The sequence below is a fragment of the Psittacula echo genome (genome assembly GCF_963264785.1).
Source record: "Psittacula echo genome assembly, chromosome: 3".
In the NCBI taxonomy this organism is placed as follows: Eukaryota; Metazoa; Chordata; class Aves; order Psittaciformes; family Psittacidae; genus Psittacula; species Psittacula echo.
In genome coordinates, this window is record NC_137736.1 from 52,853,073 (window position 1) to 52,878,888 (window position 25,816).

Sequence of the window (25,816 nt, forward strand, 5' to 3'; positions counted from 1 at the left end):
CTGTCATCCTGATCCCTTGTTCTAGGTGACTGGCTTACTAAATTCCTGGTGACTTTGGGACAGGGCAAATGTAATTCCTTTTAACAGAAACACAGTATCTGTGTGAAAAAGTTTGCTATGCAGAGGCATTCCACCAGCACAGTCATTAAAGTTCTTTTAAACTGCTTTCCTAGCTTTTATGTTGGAGATAGCTATAATTTGGATACAGTTAGCACAGTCAGTTTCCTCATCACAACCTCGGCCCAAGTATACATAGAAATTACTGTATTCTTGCAGGTCAATTTTGGCTTAAATCTTTATTGTGTTCTTAATCCCACTCCCCATCTACCTTAAGCAAAGAGCAAAAATCCAACCATACCATTTATTTATGAAATTAAAATTTAGGGGAAAATGTTGGTAGTACATTTCATTACAAAACTTCCTATCCTCTTGCTTGGAGAGTCACAGGGATGACGGAGAGAGACTCTTCATCAGGGATTGTAGTGACAGGACAAGGGGTAACAGGTTCAAACTTAAACCAGGGGAAGTTCAGGTTAGATATAAGGAAGAAGTTCTTTACTGTGAGGGTGGTGAGGCACTGGAACAGGTTGCGTAAAGAAGTGGTAAATGCTCCATTACTGGCAGTGTTTAAGGCCAGGATGAACAGAGCCTTGGGTGACACGGTCTAGGGTGAGGTGTCCCTGCCCATGGCAGGGAGGTTGGAACTGGATGATCTTAAGGTCCTTTCCAATCCTAACTATCCTATGATTCTTCTGTCTTTATCAGATCTAAGACAAGCTTTGTGCTTTATCCTGGTAATGGAGATTAGTTTGTACCGAAAACAATGCTAATTTTTTCAATGATTAGAACATTTTGATCACAATGTCAGATATCATTTCACAATTTTTGTATTAGACACAATTTTTAAAAGTTCATAACTAATAGAAAGCCTTTAAAACTTTGGAAGTATATGATTACATTTTTGTACAGTAAAATGCACAATGCACTAACACATCTTGCTCAGACAATTTAACTCCTGCAATATCAGATGCAGATGTAATCTGCTTAGCAGCTGGCAGCAAATTTGAACAACACAGCACTACTACCACAAACTGCATTACACTGAAGTTTTCCACCACAGAGTGCACATTACTAAGTCATTATTTAAACTTGATTGATTAAAAAAATGCTATGAGAATGGCTGCTTAAGATGTGCTTTGCAATACCTAATGTTCTAAGAAGGAGCTCTGCTGTATACAAAGATGTAATAAAGAAAAAGGGAACTGTACTTAAGAAGGATTAGGTAGCTCAGGAGGCTTATCATCGTGGAAATAGGAGTCTTTCATCACTTTGTTACCTCTTAAATTCAGTTCTGTTCAGTAGTGACTGAAAGTTATTGCTGCTTAGTGACATATGAAATGAGTTTGGGTCTTAGTGGAGATGGTAGTTTGAAAGCATCCACATCATAAAAGGCAGAATCACAAATATCCTCAATGTGCACCCTTACTGATGATTTTCCCAAATCTGACCTAAAGACTGAATGTGCTTCAAGAGCTTAACTACTGCCTTAGCTGAAGAAACAGTCTCTTAGAGTAAAAGCAGAAAAGTGGGGGATAATTCTGTTCAAGTCAGAGAGTACCTGTATTGGCTGAATATCTTCTTCCTCAGAGATGCTGGCTGAATGTTTTCCAAGATAACAACACCTGGCTCAGCTAAGTTTATGTCACATTCAGAACAGCTGGGTAAAACGATCTGAGCCTGCTTATCTGCAATTTTTGATAATGTGGCATCATTCAGCTGTGCTTATGTTTTGTATCAACTTTGCACTGTTACAAATGACTACATCAGGGGAAAAACCATGATAAATTAGGCTTATCTCTGTGTACAAAAGTTTTTTTTAAAAAAAGTAAAAATAAGAAAAAAATAAGGATAGCCTATTCATTTTTTTCTCAAAGCAATAGGAATTTATTCTTCTTTTTCTTTCATATTGTTAATGATTATTTTTAGCATAATTCAAAATTCTCATAAGATTTGTGGTACGTATTTAGATTGGTTCAAATAGTGTAGCATTTTAAATAGAGGTTGAAAGCAAAAAAAAAAACACAGTAAAGCAAAATAAAGATGTAAGAATTCACAGTAACAGCCATTAGCAATTATTTGTAAAAGAAGAAATTTAGATTTCAGATGAAACTCACCAATACTGTGCTGTTTCACAGAAGGAGAATAGTTGCTGCTCAATATAGGAAGGAACATGAAACAAAAAACAAACAAACAAACAAAACCCCCAACATCTAGGAATACAATTTCATGGGCAGGATAACTTGAAATAAATATTAAAAGTACATTTTAATTGCTTTGTAATTAAAAATAATAAGTCAAGTTTAAGAGCTTATAGACTTGAAAGGTTAAAATAATTCTTTTTAAATTATAAAGAAAATAATTTTACTAAGAAATTGAAGACAGATCACATGCTATTATGCTAGTTTACAAAACCTAAAAAATTGGGTGACTCTGATGTGCTTCAGAACCTCAACAATTCCTTGGCTGTAAGATTTAGACCCTTCTTTTTGTATAGTGAATACCTTAGACTACGATGCCTTCATCAGAACAAGAACTTTACTGAGTCTTGTGGGCATAATGCAGTTTTATGTCTCCATTACGATTTTCCGAAAGTAGCTTTCGTTTGGTTCTGAAAACATTCTTTCTATCTATTGGGAAAGCAGTGGTACATCTATTACTTAAACAGAAAAAAGCTACAGGGGTCGATAAAAATTGTTTAAATTTAATTGAAATGGTTTCTACTTAGACCGTTGAATCACATCACTCCACAGTTGAATAAAAGTTAAAAGCAGAGGACGTGATCAATCCACAAACATCATACATTCTCTATTCAGATGTGCAGACACTCATCAGATAATAGTCATATAAGCATTTGGGTTTTATCATCTTACATCTTACAGCCACTGTACAAATTAAGAGACACTGCATAATTTTGCATATTTATATTGATACAATCTCTTTTACAACCCTGGATAATCTAATCATGGAACAAGTGAATTAGATGCTTCCATAAAGGTCTGGAGTTGACTTGGCAGAGTTTTTGCTCTTCCCTTCCTCCTTGAAAGCACTGTGTGAAAATAAGTTTATAGACAATTCCTAAGCATAATAAAAGCTGAATCAAAGAAAAACAGTGTGAAAAGTGGTCTGACTTTCAGTTAGTCCTACAAGATTTTATCCTAGCTGGCCTTTTTCAATGAAATGTGGAGTAGAGGATAAGAGTATCATGAGAGCATCTTGCTTCTGTTTGCTTCAGTGAAATGTTCCTTGGCTACTCTGGACTGACTTCTAATGGTTATGTCTGATTTTCTTTCACAGTATGAATTTACTTCAGTGAATAGTTTTTTTTTTTTTCTCTAGCATCTCACAGGATCACAGAATGGTTGAGATTGGAAGGGACCTCTGGAAGAGCCTTTTTTCAATACAACCTGCTCAAGCAGGGTCACTTGGAGCCCAGGACCATGCACAGATGGCTTCTGAATATCTCCAAGAAGGGAGACCCCGCCACCTCTCTGGACAACCTGTGCCAGTGATTGATCACTCTCAGAGTAAAAAAGGTTTTCCTGATGTTCAGAGGGAACCTCCTGTGTTTCAGTTTGGCACCAACGAGAAGAGCCTGGCCTCATATTCTTTGCATCCTTCCTTCAAGTATTCATACACATGAAGATCCTACCCCAGCTTTCTCCTGGAGCTCTAGTCCCAGCTGTCTCAGCTTTTCCTCATAGAAGAGATGCTCCAGTCCCTTAATCATCTTTGTGACTCTTTGCTGGACACTGTTCACTAGCTCCATATACCTCTTGTATTGGGGAAATACAGAACTACTCTCTTCATATAAAACCCTACCAAACTTTTCAAAATATTTCAAAAACCAGTTACAAGCAAGATGCATTGGGATTTATTTTTGCTCCTTTTCTTCTAATTTACTAACATCAGATGATGGTAATATTTTCTTGGCATAACTTGATCTTAAAACAGGTGAGATCATTACAGAGAGACAGTTAAGATTTTTAAGCTTGTAAGGCATCTACATAATAAAGATATCCAGACAAGGATATGCCAGACTACCAGTTGTGAGACTTTTTTACACTTAAACCATTCAGTTGTGATGGTTCTACAAAGGACTAAGAAGTGATATGTAGTTTTTCTATTGTTAGCAGAACAATAAACAACCACTTTGCAAAAGTGATGTTGAATAAGTGCATCTTCACACAGCTTGCACGCAAGTCTACAGGGGGCTCCAAAACTCTTTGCAGTGATATTTTTCGGATTAGTGTAATGCGATTCACATCAAAAACAATTCCTGAACATATTCATTTCTCTTCCTATACTCAATTAGGAATGAAGGGATGAAGGAAAGAAAGAAGGAAAGGAAGGAAGAAAATTGTAATATTGAATTCATTCACACATTCATCATTTCTTTTTCCATTTTTGGACTGTAGGATTATTTTATCTGCTCTCATATGAATTATAATTAATAGAATTAATAAGGTGCTCAGCCTGTATTGAAAGAAAATTAATGTTATTAGCCAGAGAATAACTCTCTAAGGCATGTCACATGCAGTAACACTATAACTGTGAATGCTTTAAACATTAAATTCTGTTATACACACATTGGTATGCAAACGCAGTACACATATATGGTCCCAAAGCTTACCCAGAGACTTTGTATTCTGCATTTTTGACATGAACTGTAATCATACCCTTCAGTATTGGTTTAATAAGTCACAAATATGAAATATTCAAAGCAGTATTTTATTCATGTGTCTTACAGGTTTCTCCCTTCCTAGCATAGGGATTGTCTTATAATTGAATTATTGGTAATTGATTCCCAATAAATAAACAAATGAAAATAGAATTGTTTTTTTATTTAGAATTCTCATTCATTGTGGACTTCTCTGTCTCAATAGACTGTTGCTTTTTCTCTTGTAAATGGCAGCTAAAGTATTTTTTCTGATTCTAGCCGACCTCTAAAATCAGGAACAATATTTCATTTGCATTTAATGGTCTAATCTTGATACAACTTTTTAATCACTGGTACTTGACAGTATTAACTTCTACTTGTAACTTCTATTCTACCTTTTTTTGGTTTAGTCATCCACAAGGGATTCTACATTTTCTAACCACTGGATAACACATTTTAAGCTTCTTTCAGAACTAAGTAAAAATTTTTGCTTCTTTTCCTACCAAACATTTATGATATTGTGCTATAACACAATTTTCCATACATTTATTTTTATTTCTTATGCTTGTGTTGTCTTTTATTTTAAGGTTTTGCATCATATTGTTACATCTGGGCTACTTTGTTCTTATTGCTTTTACAAGTTACATTCATCTATGCATAAATACTAATTTCTGTCTAGTGGATAATACAACCTCCCTTTGTGGAAAGCTTGTAATTTTATCTTTTTTAGCTTTTGCAGAAAATTTTGTTTAACTTTCCTACTGTTACATCTTCAGAGGCATTTCAAGAAAGTAATGGCTACTGACATCAGCAATACAGTGAATAAATCTACTTTGTCTGATATAGCTGATGCACTGGAATTTTCAGTGGAGGTTAATGAAAATAAGCACTCCCTTCCAATGAAAAAAAGAATTAAAAAGGAAAAGAAGTTATATTATTCCTTCAGACTCCTTTGGAAATGCCAGCCATAACTTTTTTCACCATTCTAATACCAGAGGAGAGTGTAAGAATGGAACTAAATACGTTTTCTACCTCCTGGAGGAAGTATGCCATGTGTCAACAGAGGAATCTTAGAAGACATAAGCAAAACCAACTGACATAACCAGACCCCCAACTGAAACAAGATTTGATGCCTGTATACTAGTAAATGACAGCTGAGGATCTGTTTCCTGATTAAGCTAGCTCTATTGCCCCTGATGCTTCTGTAATGAATTGTAAAGGACAGTACAAGAGGAAACTCATTTATCTCCTCTGAGTTTGTTTAAAAATTCCTGTTAGCACCATTAAATTTGTATCTCTGATTTATCCTAAGCTTTTTTAATAATATGCTTCTGTCTTACAAAAACTGGTTTGTTTGACACATCTCTTAAGAGCCTGTGGTCATTCTGGAAGAGAGCAGTGTTTTTAAATTTGTTACCACCTCTGCATCATTAAATAGCCAAAAACAGCAGCATGTCAGCTGCCCTAGTTTCCAACTTGCTGTTTAAGCCCCAGAGCCACTCTCCTGGAAGAGGGAGAAAAACATAATGGCAGCAGCAAATGATCAATTACGTTGCCATAAGATAAATATCATAGAACAGAAAAACAATAGTAAAATCAATCATAGACAGCAAGACCAGCTAATGATCAGTAGCTTACTACAATGCAGATGCAAACAGAAATAACAACACATGCATACTTTTACCAAATGTGAACACTTGATTGACCAAATGCTGGTGTCCACTACGAAAGTGATAATGATTCAAGTTGTGATACAACTGGAATGAAAGCCACTCCCTCTTTACAAAGCCTGATTTAAAATAAGAGGGGTTTTTTTTCTGTTATCTGCCACATGAAAACCCTTCCCCTTTTTTCCTGAGAAAAAAAAGGGTTTTCCCCATTTTCCAAATAGTGCACTAAATACATTACAAATCACTAAATGTGCTATGCTGCCTTTTGTCCCTTAGCTTCGGCAACTAGAATTCTTGATGCAAAATGTGCAAAGAACTTTGCATGATGTTTAAGTGCACATGCTTGCATAGTTTAAAAATATGTATGCACCAAAACTAAGTATCTGTTTATAGCAATTTAATAAGGAAGCAATGTGTTCTTAGAGAAAGCCAACTTGCACTGAGTTGTACTGAGAACAGAATTTACTTGGGGTATACGTGAAGGTGGAATGTAAGATCATCTTTAGCTCCTAATGCCGCTATGCTCCAATCTATCTATTTTCAAATAACTGTTAGTTGCTGTAAAGAAAGCCTGTTGAAAGACGTAATGATCAACTGCTCTCCAGCCTCAAAGAGAATGGAAGGCTCTGAAGGGCAAATTGTTTGGTTTTGACTATTCTTCATGAGCAGAAGTGGACCACATGTGAGTGATTTCACTATTCACAAAACTCATTAAAATAATTAGCAAATTACTTTTAGCAACACTGCATATTGTAGTCACTGTATTTGAAAATGTTTTGGTATCAATATAATGTGGTAACTTTTCAAATTATTATATTGCTTTATGAAGACAACATGCAGAAGCCAAATAGCACCCAGACGCTCATGGAGTTGGATTTAACTACTCTGCTTCAAATGTCCACAGTTATGGTGTCCGTATCTCCATTGAGACTATACTACATAGGCTACATTAATAGTCAAAGAAGAGAGCAGGCAGTTGTAGGACACAATAAATTTGGTCATAAAGTAGATATTACAAGAGGTCAAATTATTGTGCCTTTTAAACAACTGTTTCTTTCCTCTAAGCATAAAAGACAAGTATCTCAGATATACTGTAGATATCCAAACCACAGAAGCCTGCATTTGGTGAATATAAGTTTTCCATTAATTCCCTCTGCTGCTATTAAAAGGACATGTAACATACCTACACTCCAGTCCATTTCTTCCACTGCATCCCCATACAAACCATGCTTGCTCTTTCCTCTGAAATTTTTTGAAGCATATAGAGCAGTATGGACATGAAGATAAGACAAGACAAGAAGAAACTGCGCATCAGTGTTCCTGAAAAACAAAAAAGAAAAAGAAACAAAACAAACCCCAAACACTTAGTATATTTTATAACAAAATTTCTACCAAACCAACAAAGCAATAACAACAACAACAACAACAACAACAACAAAGAGGATGAAAAGTAATACTGTAACTGATTACAAGGTAACCCTGAACACACACGCACACACACACACACGCGGAACACTGAATTGAAAGCAATAATAAATGACAAAACCTAACTAATTGCTGTTTGCTATATATACTGAAAAAGTTGTTTAAAGCCAGGAACATAGTTTCTGGCTGCAAGCACCTCTCTTCATTTCACAAGTACATATTTAAAAGCCCAAACATAATTGCTGTTCAAGAACATACCTTCCAAACTATATATGCATGTATATAAGGAACACAATTACCTTCCTCACAAAGTCATATGGAAGTTGATAACTAGACTGTATGATGATCAGGGTCAAACATACCATAACATCATAACTATGTTAAACCAAGAATACTAGTACTTTTCCTCCTCCTTTATCCTGGACTAAGGTATATGACCAAATCTCTTGTCATTTAATGCTCTCTCTGTGTATTCTCAATTGAATAACAGTACATAACACTATAAGTATGTTGCACCAAAGAATATGTAATCTCAAAGTACATATTAATACAAAGATTTTTCCTCTCACAGTAATTAACAGTCTCCATTGTCTTCAGTCTATATCCTGAACTGATACAGAAGAGTACAGTAAATAAAATCTGTAAATTTTGCTCTTCATGTGATCTGTCAACATGATATTTATGATCAATTCCAGCAGGCTGTGAAAGCACAGCTCAAGTAGGAACTTTTACTTATGCATTATTTATAGAACTTTACTTAAAATTGTGCGGCACTAGCCAAATTTACTGCTATATGCTGTAACAGCATTTGTAGTGCATTATGCATATTGTAAATATCAGTTGAATCACAAAAGCACTACCCAGAAAACTTGTCTGGATCTTACGTTAAAGCTCACAGTAAATTACAGGGTATTTTTGCATTTATTTACCATATTTTCTCTCACCAGTCTGTGGTGGCTAATACCTGTGATTCACATCAACATCAAAGGGAGACTGTATATTTCCACATGGAGTTGATTCACTCACCCTTTAAAGAGGGAAGGAACAATATAGACATGCACATTCAAACTGTTTCTTTAAAATGAAAGAAAAAAAAAAATCTAACCTTTAGAACCTGAAAACAAAGTCTTTTAATAAAAGGGATTAATCTGATATCAATAGTTTATTCTTCAGGAAAATAACTAGATATAATCTAGTACATTTATGATCCATTTTTCCTCTCCCCTTAGTTGGATCTGTTTTTATACAAGCTGCATGGTAAAAGCTTTCTTTTTTACTTGCGTATACAGCAGTACATAAGCACAAAATGCAAAAATTTGATCCAGATTACTCACTTGATAAATGTGTTTCTGACTGGGACTTTTTTTTCATATAAATTTTCACTTTTTTTTAAAAAAAATGTAAATGACAGAATAAACAAATTTCATGCGGAAAATGGAAACAAAATTAATTCCCTTCAAATATTTGTGCACATATCCTGTATTTTCCCACTATTATACACTACAGATTCAAAAAAAAAAAAAAAAGAAAAATGTCAATATTTTTCATAAAATATACACTTTCTATGAAGTTGTGTTGCTATTTGAGACATGTTACATTATTGTAACAATAAATAATATGAGACTTCTGAGTCAATTAAAAAGACTGGAAATACCAGCCCTTCAAGTAAAAAGAAATATAAGTAAGTTTAATATTTAATATGTACATTAATGTAACACTGACCTTTCACTAAAGAACATTTCTGCAAGGCAGCTGATTCTCAGTTTACAACTTTTTACTGCATGTGATTATCTTTGACTTTTTCCTTAAGCACAGTTCACTGAATTGAGAGTAATATACAAAGTCTAGAGTAAAACACCACAAAAATTTACTTTATACATAAAATGGCATAGTCACAATTTACTTTCCATGCAACTGCCTTGTTCTGTGATCACAGAGACAGTGTATTACTGTAAATGCATAGCTGTATTGCTAATAGTATCTAAAGCCTCCATTTTAAATGTTATTCTCAAGAGATAATAATTCAGGTTTGGTTTGTGGGGGTTTTGTGGGGTTTTTTGTTGTTGGTTTTCTTTTCTTTTTTTAAATGGAACTGACACAAAGATCTAACTTTCATGAAGAGCCATCTAATCAAGGATTGATATGGAAGGGCACTTCATCATTCTCTTCTTTGCAACTCAAATTGACAGGATCTGATTGACAGTTCGCTGTCAGGTGGAGAAGTGTCTCACCTATTAATATCCTATAAAAGATCACAGGCAGCTATTTATCTCCTGCCCAAACTCTTTGAGAAGGATCATAACTGTCTACCTTTACCCTGACCTTGAAAATGGAATAACAATCAGCTAGTAGGCAGGAGAGAAATTTGACAATAACAGCTTAACTGCAGAACCACTTCAGTAAACAGCTCCTCCAAAAATGTATTGCCACTATCTTTTACACAGGGAACTTCAGTTTCAAAAGATCAGAGATTCACTTACTCAATTTTTTTATCATAATTTTTTTTATCATAACATGAATCACACAGTCTTCTCAATTTACTGAGTAGCCAGAGAGATTACATATATATGACATAAGACATTCTTTCATATGCATTTAACTGATCTCAAAAACATCTAAAAGCATCACATTGCTGGTGACTCCCCTGCATTGTAGAGTACTAGGTCCTTCTTTCTTAGCGTGCACTTTTACATTACTTAAGGATTCAGTTCAGGTTTGAGCTGCAAAGCACAGCTTTAAAGTGGGTGAGAGAGCAAGGTACAACCAAATTTGACATGCTTCATAAATGGGTCTTTAACTTTTTTCCTGAAATTTTGCTCTAGATGCTTGCTGCACTGAAAACTCCTTAGGTAATTTTGTTTGCTTTTCTGTTCATTGCTGTTAGTCTAATAATCGAAGACTACTGCAGCAGAGCAACAGGGGGGCTCTGAATTTGTTGTCCTGCACTTGTAAATCAAACTGATATTTCAAGTATGTACTTGAAACGAGATATGGATATGCCATAATGGCCATTCAATTTACTTTTTCACAATAAATTCTAAATTAACCTCTAATACGATGTACAAATATGATCTTTCTGAACATTTTTGACTATCCTAACATTATCCTAATGTTCTAATTAATTATCCTAACATTCTGTCATAAAGTAGATAATTTTAACGTTTTAGACCATTACACCCCTTATATCAATGAAGGTACTACGATTCACAACAGCTATGAAAGCAGATATATTTGGTTTTCCCTGAGTTGGGCAAATGCTGTGCTGTGTTAAAATTGGGTTAACAATTGTTTCCATAACCCCCAAAGTCTTATAAATTCCAGCTAATTCACACATGTGACACACCTTAAAACACAGATCTCATATTTTCAAAATTTTCCTAACCTGAAAAGAGAAATCCAGATCACTCAGGAGTAACTTATCAAAACAAAAAAAGGTGTTGAAAATGGAATGAGAAAGGGAAAAAAATGTAGAAACTTGTAAAACCTGAGTCTTTCTAGAAGACATAAAAAAGTAGGATGTGTTACTACTATATCTACATTTGTGAAACAACTCTAACACGCAAACAAACAAGTTACTTTTGACATCCCTGATTTCACAAATATTTCTTCCTTTAAATGGTTAAGACACATAATTCATATATGTTTTTATCTCCCTTTTATATAACCTTTTTTTCCCTTCAAAGAGTATATTCTCTTAAACATCTTGGGAAAAAAAAAAAAGAAAGAAATTTCTCATTTACTAAAAATTATACTCGTTACTAAACCCCTTTTCCCTGCAAAGCCTTGGAGCCCAGTTTACAGATCTACTGCTTTTTAGAAGTGTTCCATTTCCAATGCAGTCTGTCACTCATCACAGAATGAGTTAGGTCCTTAATTCTGAAATTACTTAAATTTTTCATTTCCAGATGGCCCTAAAGTATATGAATTCACAGCTTCTCCTGTTAGCTTTTTGCTCAAAAAGAACAAGCAGAAGTCTGAGAAAAAGGGATGAAGATTCAGCAGAATTGTTATTGCTTATAAGTTACTACCCTTTTCTAATATATATGCACATATGCATCATGTGTATACAAAGAAAAAAAACACGCTTCTCTATAATTTGTATTTTGCTGTAAACTATTAGGAATATTCTTGCAGGATTCATAAAAACACTTGATTTCAGAACTCTTAACTCCAGTACAACATGCTAACTGCTGTATCTTAAGACTTAAGTTATACATGGAAAAACTCTAAACCATAATCTGGTAGAGTAGATGAAAAAAAAAAATAGAATGCATGCTCTAACAGTGTTTCAATGACTGAAATATAATAGATAAACGGAAAATTAAAAAATTATCAACTGTCATCACAGAATTTTACAGCTATCCAATCTTTAATTGAAAAAATGGAATTAAAATTGTTTAACTTCAACATAAGATTTTGAACATATACAAGTTTACATGCAAAGACTGTTTTCCAGAAGTGAGATTTCATTAGGATTTTTTTTTTAATATTATTATTTGTGATCTCCTATACGATTTGTCAGAGAAGTATTCTGTATCATAGAGTGGTAATTTGTGTTGTTAATTTCTGATATGTTAGAAATGGATCCCTGGAATTGTCCAAATTTGGATTGTCTGTGCAGCATGTCATTAAAAGATATCCAGAAGATGTCCGAGTGACAACCACATTGAATAATTAGCATCCATTTGACTTTCAAATATGCTGTAATGTCTAGAGAGTGTTCTAATAGGTTTACAAGATGTACACACACTTGCTCTTGGGAAAAAGTAGTGAGAATTAACATAGACTGAGCTGACATGCCCACTTACAATTAGGGTGACCAAGTAAATTAGTATCTGCTTTTTCACACTTAGATCTGACACTTTTAATTGCATATATGCTACTCCTGTGCCATTTCTGCATTGAATGTTGTATTTACTCTCTTTCAGTTTACTTAGGAACAAATGGTAATACACATACACAAGACTAAGGAAGAACAAATACAATACCACTTCTCAAAAAAAACAGACCAAATTAAGTATAACTGCACATAGCTATATGCTATGAAGAAATTATAGAAGACTTTAAAAATACAAAATCTAATTATTATACAGAATCATAGAATCATTTAGGTTTGAAAAGACCTTCTAGATCAAATTCCACCATAAACTTAACACTGTGAACTCCATCACTAAACCATGTCCCTAAGTACCACACTGACATCTCTTTTAATTACCTCCAGGAATTGTGACTCATACCTCCAGCAATGTGACAGGCTGCTCATTTCCCTGGGCAGCCTGTTATAATTCTTGACAACCTTTTTGGCGAATTTTTTCTTAATATCCAATTTAAACCTTTCCTGGTACAACTTAAGGCCATTTCCTCTTGTGCTATCACTTGTTACTGGGGAGAAAAAACCAACACCCATTTGCTACAACCTCCTTTCAGATAGTTGTAGAGAATGATAAGGTCCCCCATGAGTCTTCTTTTCTCCATATTAATTTGATTACTCTTATCCCCAGGAACAAGTTTTATGGTCATATACAATGTGAACAGGGCACAATTAAGATTGCTCAAGTGCCCTAATTGCTTCTCAACACCTTAATATGCTTGGATATTCTTTAATTTAACATTGACTCTGAATTGTTTGGGTTATAATTCTCATTATAATTGCAGCATTCCTGTAACAAAGTTTATTGTAAATTATGAATATGTGATATTAACCTTGACTTCAATTTAACATCTCTTTTGTCTGGGAACTACACTGAGAACTGAAGCCAAGCGCCTCCCTGATGTAAAGTCACTTACCTTCAGCTGCATCAACAAAGCTATGCTGACTTAAGATGATAAATTGTTTTGCCAGCTCTAACTACTAACCTCTGCAATAACATTGTCCACATTATGAATAGTAATAAATTTAAAAGAGTTACCAGTGTTCTGGCATTGATTTCCAATCTTCAACTCACCTGTTTTGGAGCTACCATTTTATTGTCATTGCATTGAAATCAATGCAACACTCAGACATATCAAAAACATTATGAATCACTACAGGCACACTGCACACTTGTAATCATGAAAGAATCATCTGACATATGGTTAATGTACTCAAGGGTCTTCTGAAATCACCAAATGCTTGGTCACTGAACAAATAACCTTTCAACAATTTTCGAAGGGGTGTGCATTTATAGTAAACAAAGTACTTCACTGTTAAATTAGTTAGAATGTAGATGAGAAGGCATCTTTATATCACCATTGCCAAGAGGAAATAAAGATGTTTTAGGTTATTTATAAATACTCATGAGAATGTTGCTGTTGGAAAGGCTTACTCACTTAAAGAAATTTGATATAAGAGACATTTTATTTGATATGACGACTACAGATGGCCACATCAAATATTTATATAGATAGAAATGATATAAAATTGCAGTATGAGATCAAGATTTTAGATAAATTTCTTTTTCTTTCTAAAAGTCTTGATGAATGCCACACTAAGTCTAGAAAAGATAGGCTCCAATTCTTTGGTATAAGTTTTCATTCAGCAATAACACCATGCAAATGTATTCACAGTAACAACCTGGTACATACTTTTCAAAATAGCAATTAAGAGACTTCCTATATTTTAGAACATATTTTTGTTTTGATTAACTATTTCTAGAAATGGTGCAACCTGTTTAAAAAGTGACCAATACTCTGGAATATTTTTCAAGAATTTAAATGGATGAAATATTTTTTCTCCAAATATATCAATTTATATTTCACAATCTATAAATGTATACTTTTATGATTTGATCTCATTAAGAGACCTGTGGTAATAATTACACCAAAGTAGCTAATACTTAAAAAATGAAGAATGACTTAGGATGATTTTGTACATCCAATGTTTAGGTAACTCAATGTGATGGCTATAAGAAAAATCATTTCTGTCAAAACCCCATTTATTTCCTAACTTCTGTAAATCGAATCTTCTCAAAATGAATCTGCCATAAAAGTGAGGCATCTAAAAGACAGTATCTTAAAAACTTGGCCTTATGATTGGCATTTAATGGATGCATCAAATCAATGATGAAGAACAGTTTCCCATTCTAGAAAAGTAATGGATTATGACTCTGCATTGTGCTTTCACATAATAAAGTCACACCCCGAAAGATTTTTCATATCTCAAGTTACATGAAATTCTCAAGAATGAAAGTCCTAAAAAAGCTAATTTTTTTTTTTGACAAAAATTTATGAAGCATGTAAACATAAAGCTTTTAATTTTTATAATTATATATCCGATAGAAAAAGAATCAGTCACTTTCACTAAAAAGATTAACTGCAGCCATCTTTTGAAGGAAAAATATGATGATAATATGTAATGACATATTCCTTATGCCCACCAGCTCACTTTTTTCTTTCTACTTCTTCAGAAGCATCATCATTGTGAAATGCCACCATTAAATTATAACACAATTAGAAACCTACCTTTCTATAAACTGCACAGCTTCCTTTGTGAGTCTCTGAGTAAGGTTCTCATAGGACAGTGGTTGCTGGATAATCTGATGGTCCCTCATTAAAAAGCAGTTCAAGTGTCGAAAATGATAAAGGAAGAAAATCAAAACCACAAGTGAAATGGTGGCTATTAAAAAGCAGTAACCCAGTGCTCGGAAAGGTACTCTGAGAAGACCAATGTAATGCACTACTGCCAAAGAGACCAGGCTGATTCCAGTGATTTGGAGTGGGATGACAAGGGATTTCTGAACACCTTTTAAGAATACACTGCCTTGGCCAGGTTTGCAGTCTCTCAAGTTGGTTACGGTAAGCCCATAAAAGTAATCAAATCCATGACTGAGGGGGTGGTGGCAGAAGTCATTGCTTCTTTCACAGTTCATCCCAAGATGCCACTTTCCTACAAAAAGAGAAGGACAGGGAGTACTCTTGTAGTTAAATCATCAAACTTATAATGTTCCCTATTCCAAACATGAAACTGCCATTATGTGATATTTTCCCTGCCTCCAAGCATTTATTGTGAGCATCCCTATTTTCTATCTTCTATCTAATCTTTCTTTATGCCTTCATCAAAGACTTTGTTCCATGTCTGCCTCTTCATTTTAGTGAGAAACAGTTTGGCATGGGTTCTGGTGGAAACCATTAAATTTTGAGTGGGTTAGCAGGTCACTGAAGAGCAACATAGCCCTAACAGATAATTAACTTTGAAAATTAAGCCCTTGTACATATACAGTTAAGCAGTCATAAGAAAACTGTGGCAGCTACAGCCTTTTTAAGAAAAGCCAATATGTAGTAATGAAATATATTTTCCAAAATTTTGCTGGCAAATCATTCACCTTTAACTAGGTTTAAAAAACCCCAAAAAACAAAACAGTAACAGACAGACAAACAGGAGATAAAACAAGAATAGTGAAAAAGAAATTTATTATTTAAATGATTGCAAGGTGTCTGAAATGGACAATATACATATATATAGTGAGGAAGATTATTTTATATATAAAATATACATTATATACATACTTATACATATGGGTGTGCATATGTATGAAAATAAAAGAAGAAACAATAGTAAAAAAGAAATTACTGCTAAATACTATCTTTCATAGCATTCTGTCTCACTAGGAAATCATTGTATTTCTGCAGTAATGTTGGACACTGACTGATACAAGAAAATGGAGAGTCTGATTTGCATTACAGTAGCATAATCTATTTCACGCTAATTACAAGTATCTAGGTAATTCAATCTATGATTCAGGTATATCCCTTCATCATATACTTATGCATCACTTAGTCCAACAGACCTAACTGTTTGGTAGCATTAAATCCAAATGCACAATTAAAAAAGAAAATCAAATTTAGTTAAGTCTATTGACATAAATGATGGCTACAGCTATATGCTTTTTGGTCTCAGCAAGGATGTTGAATATTTGACAAACATATCAGTCTTGACAAAACAGATGACAATATGTACTGCTAGGTCAACTTTTATTTATTTTTTCTGAATCAAATACCTAAACATGACCAGCATATTTTAGGGATCATGATCTTTAAAGAAATAAACAAAGCTCCCCACAAACCCAGTAAGTCCTCATCCCCATAACCTAGCCCAAAGACATTTGAAATCTTTTGTTCTAGAGACTTCAGGATACAAGTGGGAGAAAGTACATAAAAGGCAAAAAGGACAAATAGACTTTTTCCCTTTCCTGCACCATTCCAGCTTTTACACATCTGTAAGAAAAAGTCCTGACACAGGCAGTCCTGAGCATCTTGGGGATCTAGAGAGCAGCACGTTGATCCTGCACTTCTTCCTTTGCCAAAGACAAATGCAGATACTGCAGTACCAAAGAGGGTGAAGATGGGGATCAGTTCTGATTTTTTGAGATAGTGCTTTGCAAATGGGATCAATGTCATTATTTCCCTTTCATAGCAAAGGTGAATTAAAACACAACAGAAATCTTGAACCTGAGTGTTTAATTGACTCCACTTCTCTTCGTGTATCTCTTGATGGTCTTAGGTTAGAAATGCCTTCAGTAGGTTACAGAAGCAGCTATGAAAGCATTTTCAGGTCCTCCTATGTGCCAGTGAAATGCAGGTGCCCATAGCTTTCTCATCCCATCAGAAATTTTCCCTCTTAACTGTCAGAATACCTCCTCACCTGAGAAGGAAGTCTACTTTCTGTGGGCAGAATGGCTCTCATCACTACTTTTGATGTGGTCCAGTGAACGTTTTTGTAACTGATTACAAAACCAGAAATGCAGGACACTGTACTGAATTTTCAGATGTCAGAATGGTGCCATAAAGGGCTAGCCAAGGCTGCAATTCTGAATTTCATTCCCAGCAAGCAAAGATACAGATTTTGGAAAATAAATGTTTCAGTGTTTTCTCTTAGGTTTACATGACTGTCTTTATGAAATAATTATAAAGTCAGAAGTAGCAAGGTTAGGATGTAACAATTCTTATCAGGTTAGGTAATGGAAAAAAAGAGATTTATAACCACAAATATAAATGGTCTTAAAGTTTGGGGTTTTTTTTCTCTGTTATTTCTTAATCTCAAATCGCTTATAATTCAGTAAAAAATAAGAAAAAGAAACCACATCAACTTAAGCATACTTTCAAAGTCATTTATTATTATACAAAGATGTTTGTTTAAACTAGATCTCAATAAAACTAGACATTGCAAGCTAGGACAGAAGAATCTTGCAATAACAAATTAGGACAGGGTAAAATGTAGGACCTGTTATTTCAAAAGGGTTTTAGCAAGCACAACAAATTGTTCAATGTCAAGATGAACTTAGGTCTCAAAAAAAGATTTGTTGTGAAGCAACTTAAGCCAAACAAAGCAGACAGCAGGTTAGCTGGGAAAAGCACAGAAGCACTGGTTCAAATTATATCCGCAGCTGTGATGGAAAAACAAAATTGCCATTCTCAAATGGCTGACGAGGTAGAGGGTTTTGATAGATGCTGTACTACTCTGAAAAAGCAAGTGATGACTGGGCCCACAGTATATGTTTTGTTTCACTCCTTGTGACAATAACTGCTGCCTTGAGCTAGTGTTTCAACAGATTATTGTAATGTGCTTTACACTCTGGGGCCCTTGTGAATCCAAGAGCAGTGCAAAATTCTCTCACCTCCTTGCCAAGTGAAGCTTCATAGCAGGGACACTTCAGACAAGCATCATACACATTTCAACAGATTTCAGCAAGCTTTTGAGTAAGATTTATGCTGTTAATTGTAAATTATTTGTACCTTAATAGTTTGAAATCTTTTTTCTCTCCTTTGGCCACAAATAAGGCTTCTGCAGAGCAAGAGCGACGCAATGAAAGCCACATGGAAAGGAGAGGCAAGTGCTATTCAGCCAAGAAACTTAATTTGGAACTCAGTTTTTCAGAATCCAGAATGCTGGAGAAGCTGCAAAAAATCGATGTTTTCCCTCTACTTTTCCCTCAGATAGTTGAAAGGGGAGCATTATGAAGACTGAGTTGTATATAATGATATAGTTCTGCTCTTCAGATAAATGGTAAGATGCAAGATGCACAGCAAGATCCAAAAAGAAATATTTTATGTGCTCAAAGTAATATATTTACATGAAGTACATAGCAATAATAAGTATTAAACATATATTGTTAATATAGTCCGTTTTTAAGCTGTTCTATTAATTGTGCTCCATAGACTCTGCCAATTTTGTATTGGACACTTCACTACTGTCATGTGTCCAAATATTACAACACCTCATTCTGGAGGAAAGATACAAGTCTCAGTTTATACATTAGTATTTTAAGCTTTGGAGACAAGCTACATAGGTGGATTTTAAAGTTCTCTGGATGCTGGACAACACACTGGATAACAGTAGTGAGGAAAAGCTGACTGTAATTGAGTATAGTAGTAGTTAAAATAATATCCATCTACTTTCAGTAGAATTTTTGCATTATAAATAGCTATTTCCTATAAAACATTAACAGTTCTTGCTAATCTCTGAGATCCTTAACCGGTGAAATATTACATATGCAATGCATCTACCTTTTTTGAGAAAACTTGATTTTGTTACAGATCTTCTGACTGTGTCTCTTCCTGCCAGATCTATTGGATGTCACCTTCTTTGTGTCACGGGAAAAATAATGAGGTAAAAAAGTTTATACATAAAATAGATTCATAACTAAAATATATTTCAGGCTGTACCAAGCAAGAGGAAGCATATATGCGGAGACATGGAGAAAATTAAAAAGAAGAAACGAAAATGCATTTAGGGAAGAAAAAGTGCCCTTAGAGAGTACATGGGAGAGAAACTTAATAAAAAAAAAAAAAACAGAACTAACAGTACAGGCTTGACGAACTGAAAGGCTTCAAATTACCCTTATGCCAATCCTTCAGTGGTGCAGGATTTGACAATTAATTGTTTCGGAACTGCTGAGTTAGACTGAACCAAGCAAAGACTCCCTGACCTAGATCAAATATGATGTGATAAGAATACCAGCAGAGACAGAAAATGGCCTGGCTGGGAATCAGAGTCTGCCTATCTAGTCTTCAAATCTACATGATTTTTCTTTTTGTTACTTACACATGCTTTATCCTTAATTTTAATGCACTTCTTGATTTTTAGAAGCCTTCATTATACTCTAAGGATATGTTAATATTACATCTTATGGTTTCACAGCTATCATTCAGGCCACTTGGAAGAATTGTTCATTAAGCATCATGGAGATAACTTCTGGAGATCTAAGTGGCAAGCTGTCATGTTGCAGTGAAAGTAGTTAAAAAAAGAACATTAACTAGGTCAGCCCCAGAAAATGAGTTGTATTACAGTGCTTTTTGCAAACAGAAAAATGATTTCTTTGCAGTCTTTAATTGACTATGGAGCAATAAGAATTAACTCCATGATGAACATGACAAATTATGAATGACTTTTTTACACTATGATTCAAACACAACTGCACTAAATATACTTTTGCTAAGATTTTCTGGGTTTATATTTTGACTCTGTCAAAACATCAAGGTAGTTTATACTCTCTCAGACTGTGGTATCGCTAAGTAGGTTTTTTAGTTACAAACATCAATACTGGCTAGCTACATCATACAGATATTTTTTAGCAGTGGTATGAATTGCTAGCCATGCTAAATACACTGATTGTTTTAAACAAAAATTACTCCCAAAATTGCAAGCTTCTATTATATTTGAAAATCAAATTGGGTAAAATTAGGTACATCAATCATCTAAATTAATGTAGTAACATTCCGGTATGATGTTCTCTAAACAGCTATTTCCTGGAAATTCCTTTACAGAAATACATTATGTAATAAAAGTTGTATTTCACAAAAGTGTTCTAAAATGTAAGCAGTGCGGAATTAAGTCCATGGCCAAATTAGGAAAAAGCTTCCCCACATTATTTAAATGTTATACCTTTATGATACTAATTCCGATTCAATTTATTATTCATCTAATGGTATTCCTTTTACTCATCACTGGATATTTATGCTACAGTTAGTTCTCTGAACCATTTTTATAATGAGAGAGAAACACATTTTTATATTAGACATCTACCACAGGATGAGACAAATTTCCTAGAAATCCCCATTTTTGTCTCATGACTAAGAAGAGAATCCAGACGGTTAGTGCACATACTACATCATCTACTTTATGGATATTTGAAAACTGGTGAAATGAATCCCACCACTGTGCTGACTTGTACCCTGCAATTGATCACTTATTGTCTCTCTGCTGTAATCAAACTCCTATTTGCACTGAAAACTTTCCAAGAGCTTGACTAATTTTCAATTTGTTTATCATGTTTCTTCAGTACCTTGCACGATGTGACTATAACTACAGAAGTGAATTAGACATACTTACCTGATTAGTGTTTCACATACGCATGGGAATGTGATCAGCTCTGTGCCAGAAAAATAAATTCATTATGCTGTGGGGGAAAAAAGCTTAATGCAGATCCTTAATAGCCTATATGGAAAGCTAATGTTCTTTTGATTGGAATGAATGAAAAATAATTCTGTATATGTATGCAATTTTACCTATTAAAGCAGTTGCATAACCTCTCTCCTTCAGAAGTCTGGAAAAAGTTATTTCTTCAGAAGGAAGTCCCCCAGAAGAGGCAGAAAATAAGAAGACACCAACTCGTGAGAAGGCAGCCATTCCTAAGTACAATGAAAATGAATGAGACTTGGTTGATATAGTGAAACAATTTCCATTCATTCTTTCTGCATGCACTATTTTGCTTTAGATGGTATCACTTAGATTACGTACTGCCACCAGACACTAAATGTTGCAAGTGGCAGATACAATCATCCATTTAGCTGAGCAAGGTCTTTCCTGCATCGACACCAGAAATTGAGAAGTGGAGAAAAAAAATTCTCTGCTTATAGTTGTGGAGCCAGCCATCACATAAAAAGCTGCAGCCCCTTCTGTCGATGTTCTAAGGTATAACATATCTGAAAGAAGTTGAGCTTGCATAATTCAGTTTTCTTGTACACGAGGAAGGAATGGAGCTGGGAATGAAGCGAGATCACTCCTGAGTTCTACTCTCAGAACTTCGACTATCCTCATGCGTGGTTTTCTACAAGCCTTTAAGGTTATTTGAAAGAAGGCAGTTGAAATAGGGCAGTCTTACAGTTGGGCATGTAAGTAACATGAGATGAAAAAAGAGCAAGAGAGAGTCTGATTCTGGAAATAGAACGGCTAAGGCACTCAGCTTTGGTAGGACAGGACCAGTGCTGCAACAATATGAAGGCCCATGATTCAAAGCACACAGAGTGCATTAAAGAAGCATAAGGTATCAGCTAACAAGACAACATCTAAATAAGACACAGTAATTTCGACATTATATGCTGAGAGTCTGAGGAACATGAACTTGAGCTTATAAACTAATTTGAGGATGAGGAACTTGAGAGCTCAGGTTCATGAAAATTAGATTACTAGGATTCCAGATGAGAGCTGGCTCCAAGTATAGACAGACAGAACACAGAATATCTATGCAAATCTGTGCAGATGTATCTCCAGGAAGCCTGAATTATGCAACTGCATGATCGCAGTGCCAAAGTTACAAGACTGATGTAGACAACCAGACTCTTCCCTCTGGTATCCCTTGTGGTTATATAAGGAAAAGACTCGTTCGACTGGTTTATTAAAGGGAGCTCAACCTATCCGCCAAATACTGACTTCAGTTTTTCACCCCAGCTAGCTTTATTGATCAACAGTTTAGGTAGTTTTAGTCATCTGTACATATCTGTATTTTACTTATTATATATTTAGTCATATTTATTTTTAGGCACTTCAATGTCTGGTAACTTTTTTAATTTCTACCTTTCTCTGGGTGTGTTTCTCATCAAATACTGCATTTTGGAATATTTTTCTTCAGCTCTCTTAGCAGGATTTTTAGATTCTTAGCATTTTTTTCCACATCATGATTGTAGTATCTTCTAGATATAATAATCTTTTATTAGTATTCATTGATGTTTGGAAATAGTCCACATTTAGCAATTTAGTCATTTAATTAAGACAAAGAAAATTTTTGTACAAACATGGAAATAATCTGGTTTACCTGAGAGGCAAACAGTTAAGAAACAAATCAGTTCAAATGCTAATTTTTTGGAAATAAGAACACGGGTCGTAATGGAAAGTGACCTGTGGTTTTACCTACAGTAAAAATTAATAGCAATTTAGCTGTAACAGGTATATAAAATTTTCCTTTGCAGCTGAATGTAACAGAAAATTTTGCAAGTTATATTAGCCAGCACTTTTGCAGAAGCTTGTTACTTGATCTGAATGAGCACGAATGTATCAAGTAGGCTCCAGAGTCTTGCTTTGCTTTCATTCCCAGAAGCAAGGACAGGATGTTTTATCACTAATGAACAAGTGATCTGATTAATGTATAATGATCCTTGCTAAAAATGATGTTAAGGGAATGTTAAAGTTGCACGGCTAAGCACTGAGGGGCTCAGTCCCAGCACACTAAAATAAACAGACTGGATCTTCACTTACTTAAATGGGCTTTGGATCAGGTAGTTTAAAAGTGAGAGAAGTTATTAAATGCATGCATTCATGGGGTACTTAACACTGTGTATGCATAGATATGGAATGAAAATACTTAGTAGGAAGGGAGGTTTTTTCTTTCTTCTTCCTAGTATTAATGGCTGCTAGAACATCTTAATGAATAGCCATCATACACTCCACCACCCCCACCTCCTCCACCCCCTGCCACCTTGAAAAAAAATAACAACTTGTCTAAATCAAAAGATTTTGTAGAAACAGAAATGTCTGAGCAGAAAGATTTACACCAGGTTTTCCATTGTGTCTTTCTAGATGAATCTCTGTGATGCTCAACAGTCAGGCTGCCCTCAAATATCCTGGGAGCAGCCTGAACGCAACTGGGGAGGCAGATAGAGAGGTCATTTGGAAGGTGGAGGAATTCGATGGAATTTCTCTGCTCCTTACATTAAAAAAACACAATCAGATTTTTTCCTCAGTATTTTAAAAATCTTTTTCCCAGTAAAAAAGGGCTTTATTTTTGTGTTAACTTATCGGAAATGTGAGAATTTCCCATATATACGGAAGATTTGAAATGCTGACCATCTTCAATGAGCTTGATTGGTCACTGAAATAAGTACCTAATCAAGTAATGATAAAGATAGCAAGAAAAGCCAGTGAAGAAAATGCATACATTTACTACAAATAAAATATTATATTTATATATAAAGCAATGGAATTTTACCTGATCTAATAGGATATCGCCCAGTCAGGAAAGCAGCCCTACTTGGAGTACAAAGTGGGGATGCTGCTATGTGATGAGTAAGTGTCATTCCTTCCTCTGCCAGCCTGTCAATATTAGGGGTTCTAGAAAAACATAAACAGGAAAGACAACAAAAGAATACACAAAGATAATTATTTGGAAATGGGCATGGCAAGATCAAGGCATCTGAAGCAAAAACTATTAGGAAAATCAAGTTAAGACTTACTGTATGCAAATTATCAAAACCATGGTAGGGTTGCAATTCTAAATACTATTGTGTCAAATATTTTTACATTAGGTGTCAGGTACATTAACACCTGTTTTAATGAATTTATTGAGTACAGCATAAAGATGAAGGAAAAAAAATCAGCACTTTACGATTGGCTAGTGACAAGCTTTGCTTAACCCACGAATGCTTCAAAGCATGCTTAATTTTTAGTACTTGTGTCATGTATATTTTAAACTACAACTGTTGATTATCACAGAATCACACAGAATCACAGAACATTAGGAATTGGAAGGGACCTGAAAAGATCATCTAGTCCAATCCCCCTGCCGGAGTAGGAACACCTAGATAAGGTTACACAGGAAGGCGTCCAGGCGAGTTTTGAATGTCTCCAGAGAAGGAGACTCCACAACCCCCCTGGGCAGCCTGTTCCAGTGTTCTGTCACCCTCACTGAGAAGAAGCGTCTTCTCAAATTTAAGTGGAACCTCTTGTGCTCCAGTTTGAGCCCACTACCCCTTGTCTTACCATTGGTTGTCACTGAGAAGAGCCTGGCTCCATCCTCGTGACACTCACCCTTTATATATTTATAAACATTAATGAGGTCACCCCTCAGTCTCCTCTTTTCCAAACTAAAGAGACTCAGCTCCCTCAGCCTTTCCTCATAAGGGAGATGCTCCACTCCCTTAATCATCTTTGTCACCCTGCGTTGGACTCTCTCCAGCAGTTCCCTGTCCTTCTTGAACTGAGGGGCCCAGAACTGGACACAATATTCCAGATGCAGTCTCACCAGGGCAGAGTAGAGGGGAAGGAGAACCTCTCTCGACCTACTGACCACCCCCCTTCTAATACACCCCAGGATGCCATTGGCCTTCCTGGCCACAAGGGCACAGTGTTGGCTCATGGTCATCCTCCTATCAACCAGGACCCCCAGGTCCCTTTCCCCTTCACTGCTCTCTAATAGGTTATTCCCCAACCTGTACTGGAACCTGGGGTTGTTCCTAGCCAGATGTAACACTCTACACCTCCCCTTGTTATATTTCATCCCATTTTTCACAGCCCAACTCTCCAGCCAGTCCAGGTGTCACTGGATGGCAGCACAGCCTTCTGGCGTGTCAACCACTCCTCCCTGCTTAGTGTCATCAGCAAACTTGCTGATAGTACACTCAATTCTATGAGAGAAAATGCTGGGGAGGGACTCTTCATCAGGGACTGCAGTGACAGGACAAGGGGTAATGGGTTCAAACTTAAACAGAGGAAGCTTAGATTGGATATAAGGAAGAAGTTCTTTACTGAGAGGGTGGTGAGGCACTGGAATGGGTTGCCCAGGGAGGTTGTGAATGCTCCATCCTTGGCGGTGTTCAAGGCCAGGTTGGATGAGGCCTTGGGTGGCATGGTTTAGTGTGAGGTGTCCCTGCCCATGGCAGGGGGGTTGGAAGTAGATGATCTCAAGGTCCTTTCCAACCCTAACTATTCTATGATAATTCCCTCATCCAGGTCATTGATGAAGATATTGAATAATACTGGCCCCAGCACTGATGCCTGAGGCACCCCACTAGATACCGGCCTCCAACTAGCCATTGA

General features: G+C 35.5%; 1 protein-coding gene across 1 annotated transcript in view; it reads right to left on the minus strand.

The window, feature by feature from the left end:
• Positions 1-25,816, minus strand: part of STS (steroid sulfatase) — a gene marked incomplete at its 3' end in the record, with an annotated part of 86,660 nt that overhangs the window by 53,610 nt on the left and 7,234 nt on the right. Inside the window, exons 3-6 of the mRNA XM_080612224.1 lie at positions 23,991-24,112; positions 21,295-21,417; positions 15,253-15,676; positions 7,571-7,707 (exon numbers count right to left, since the gene is read on the minus strand). Coding sequence (XP_080468350.1) covers positions 7,571-7,707; positions 15,253-15,676; positions 21,295-21,417; positions 23,991-24,112 — 806 coding nt within the window. The remainder of the gene's footprint in view (positions 1-7,570; positions 7,708-15,252; positions 15,677-21,294; positions 21,418-23,990; positions 24,113-25,816) is intronic.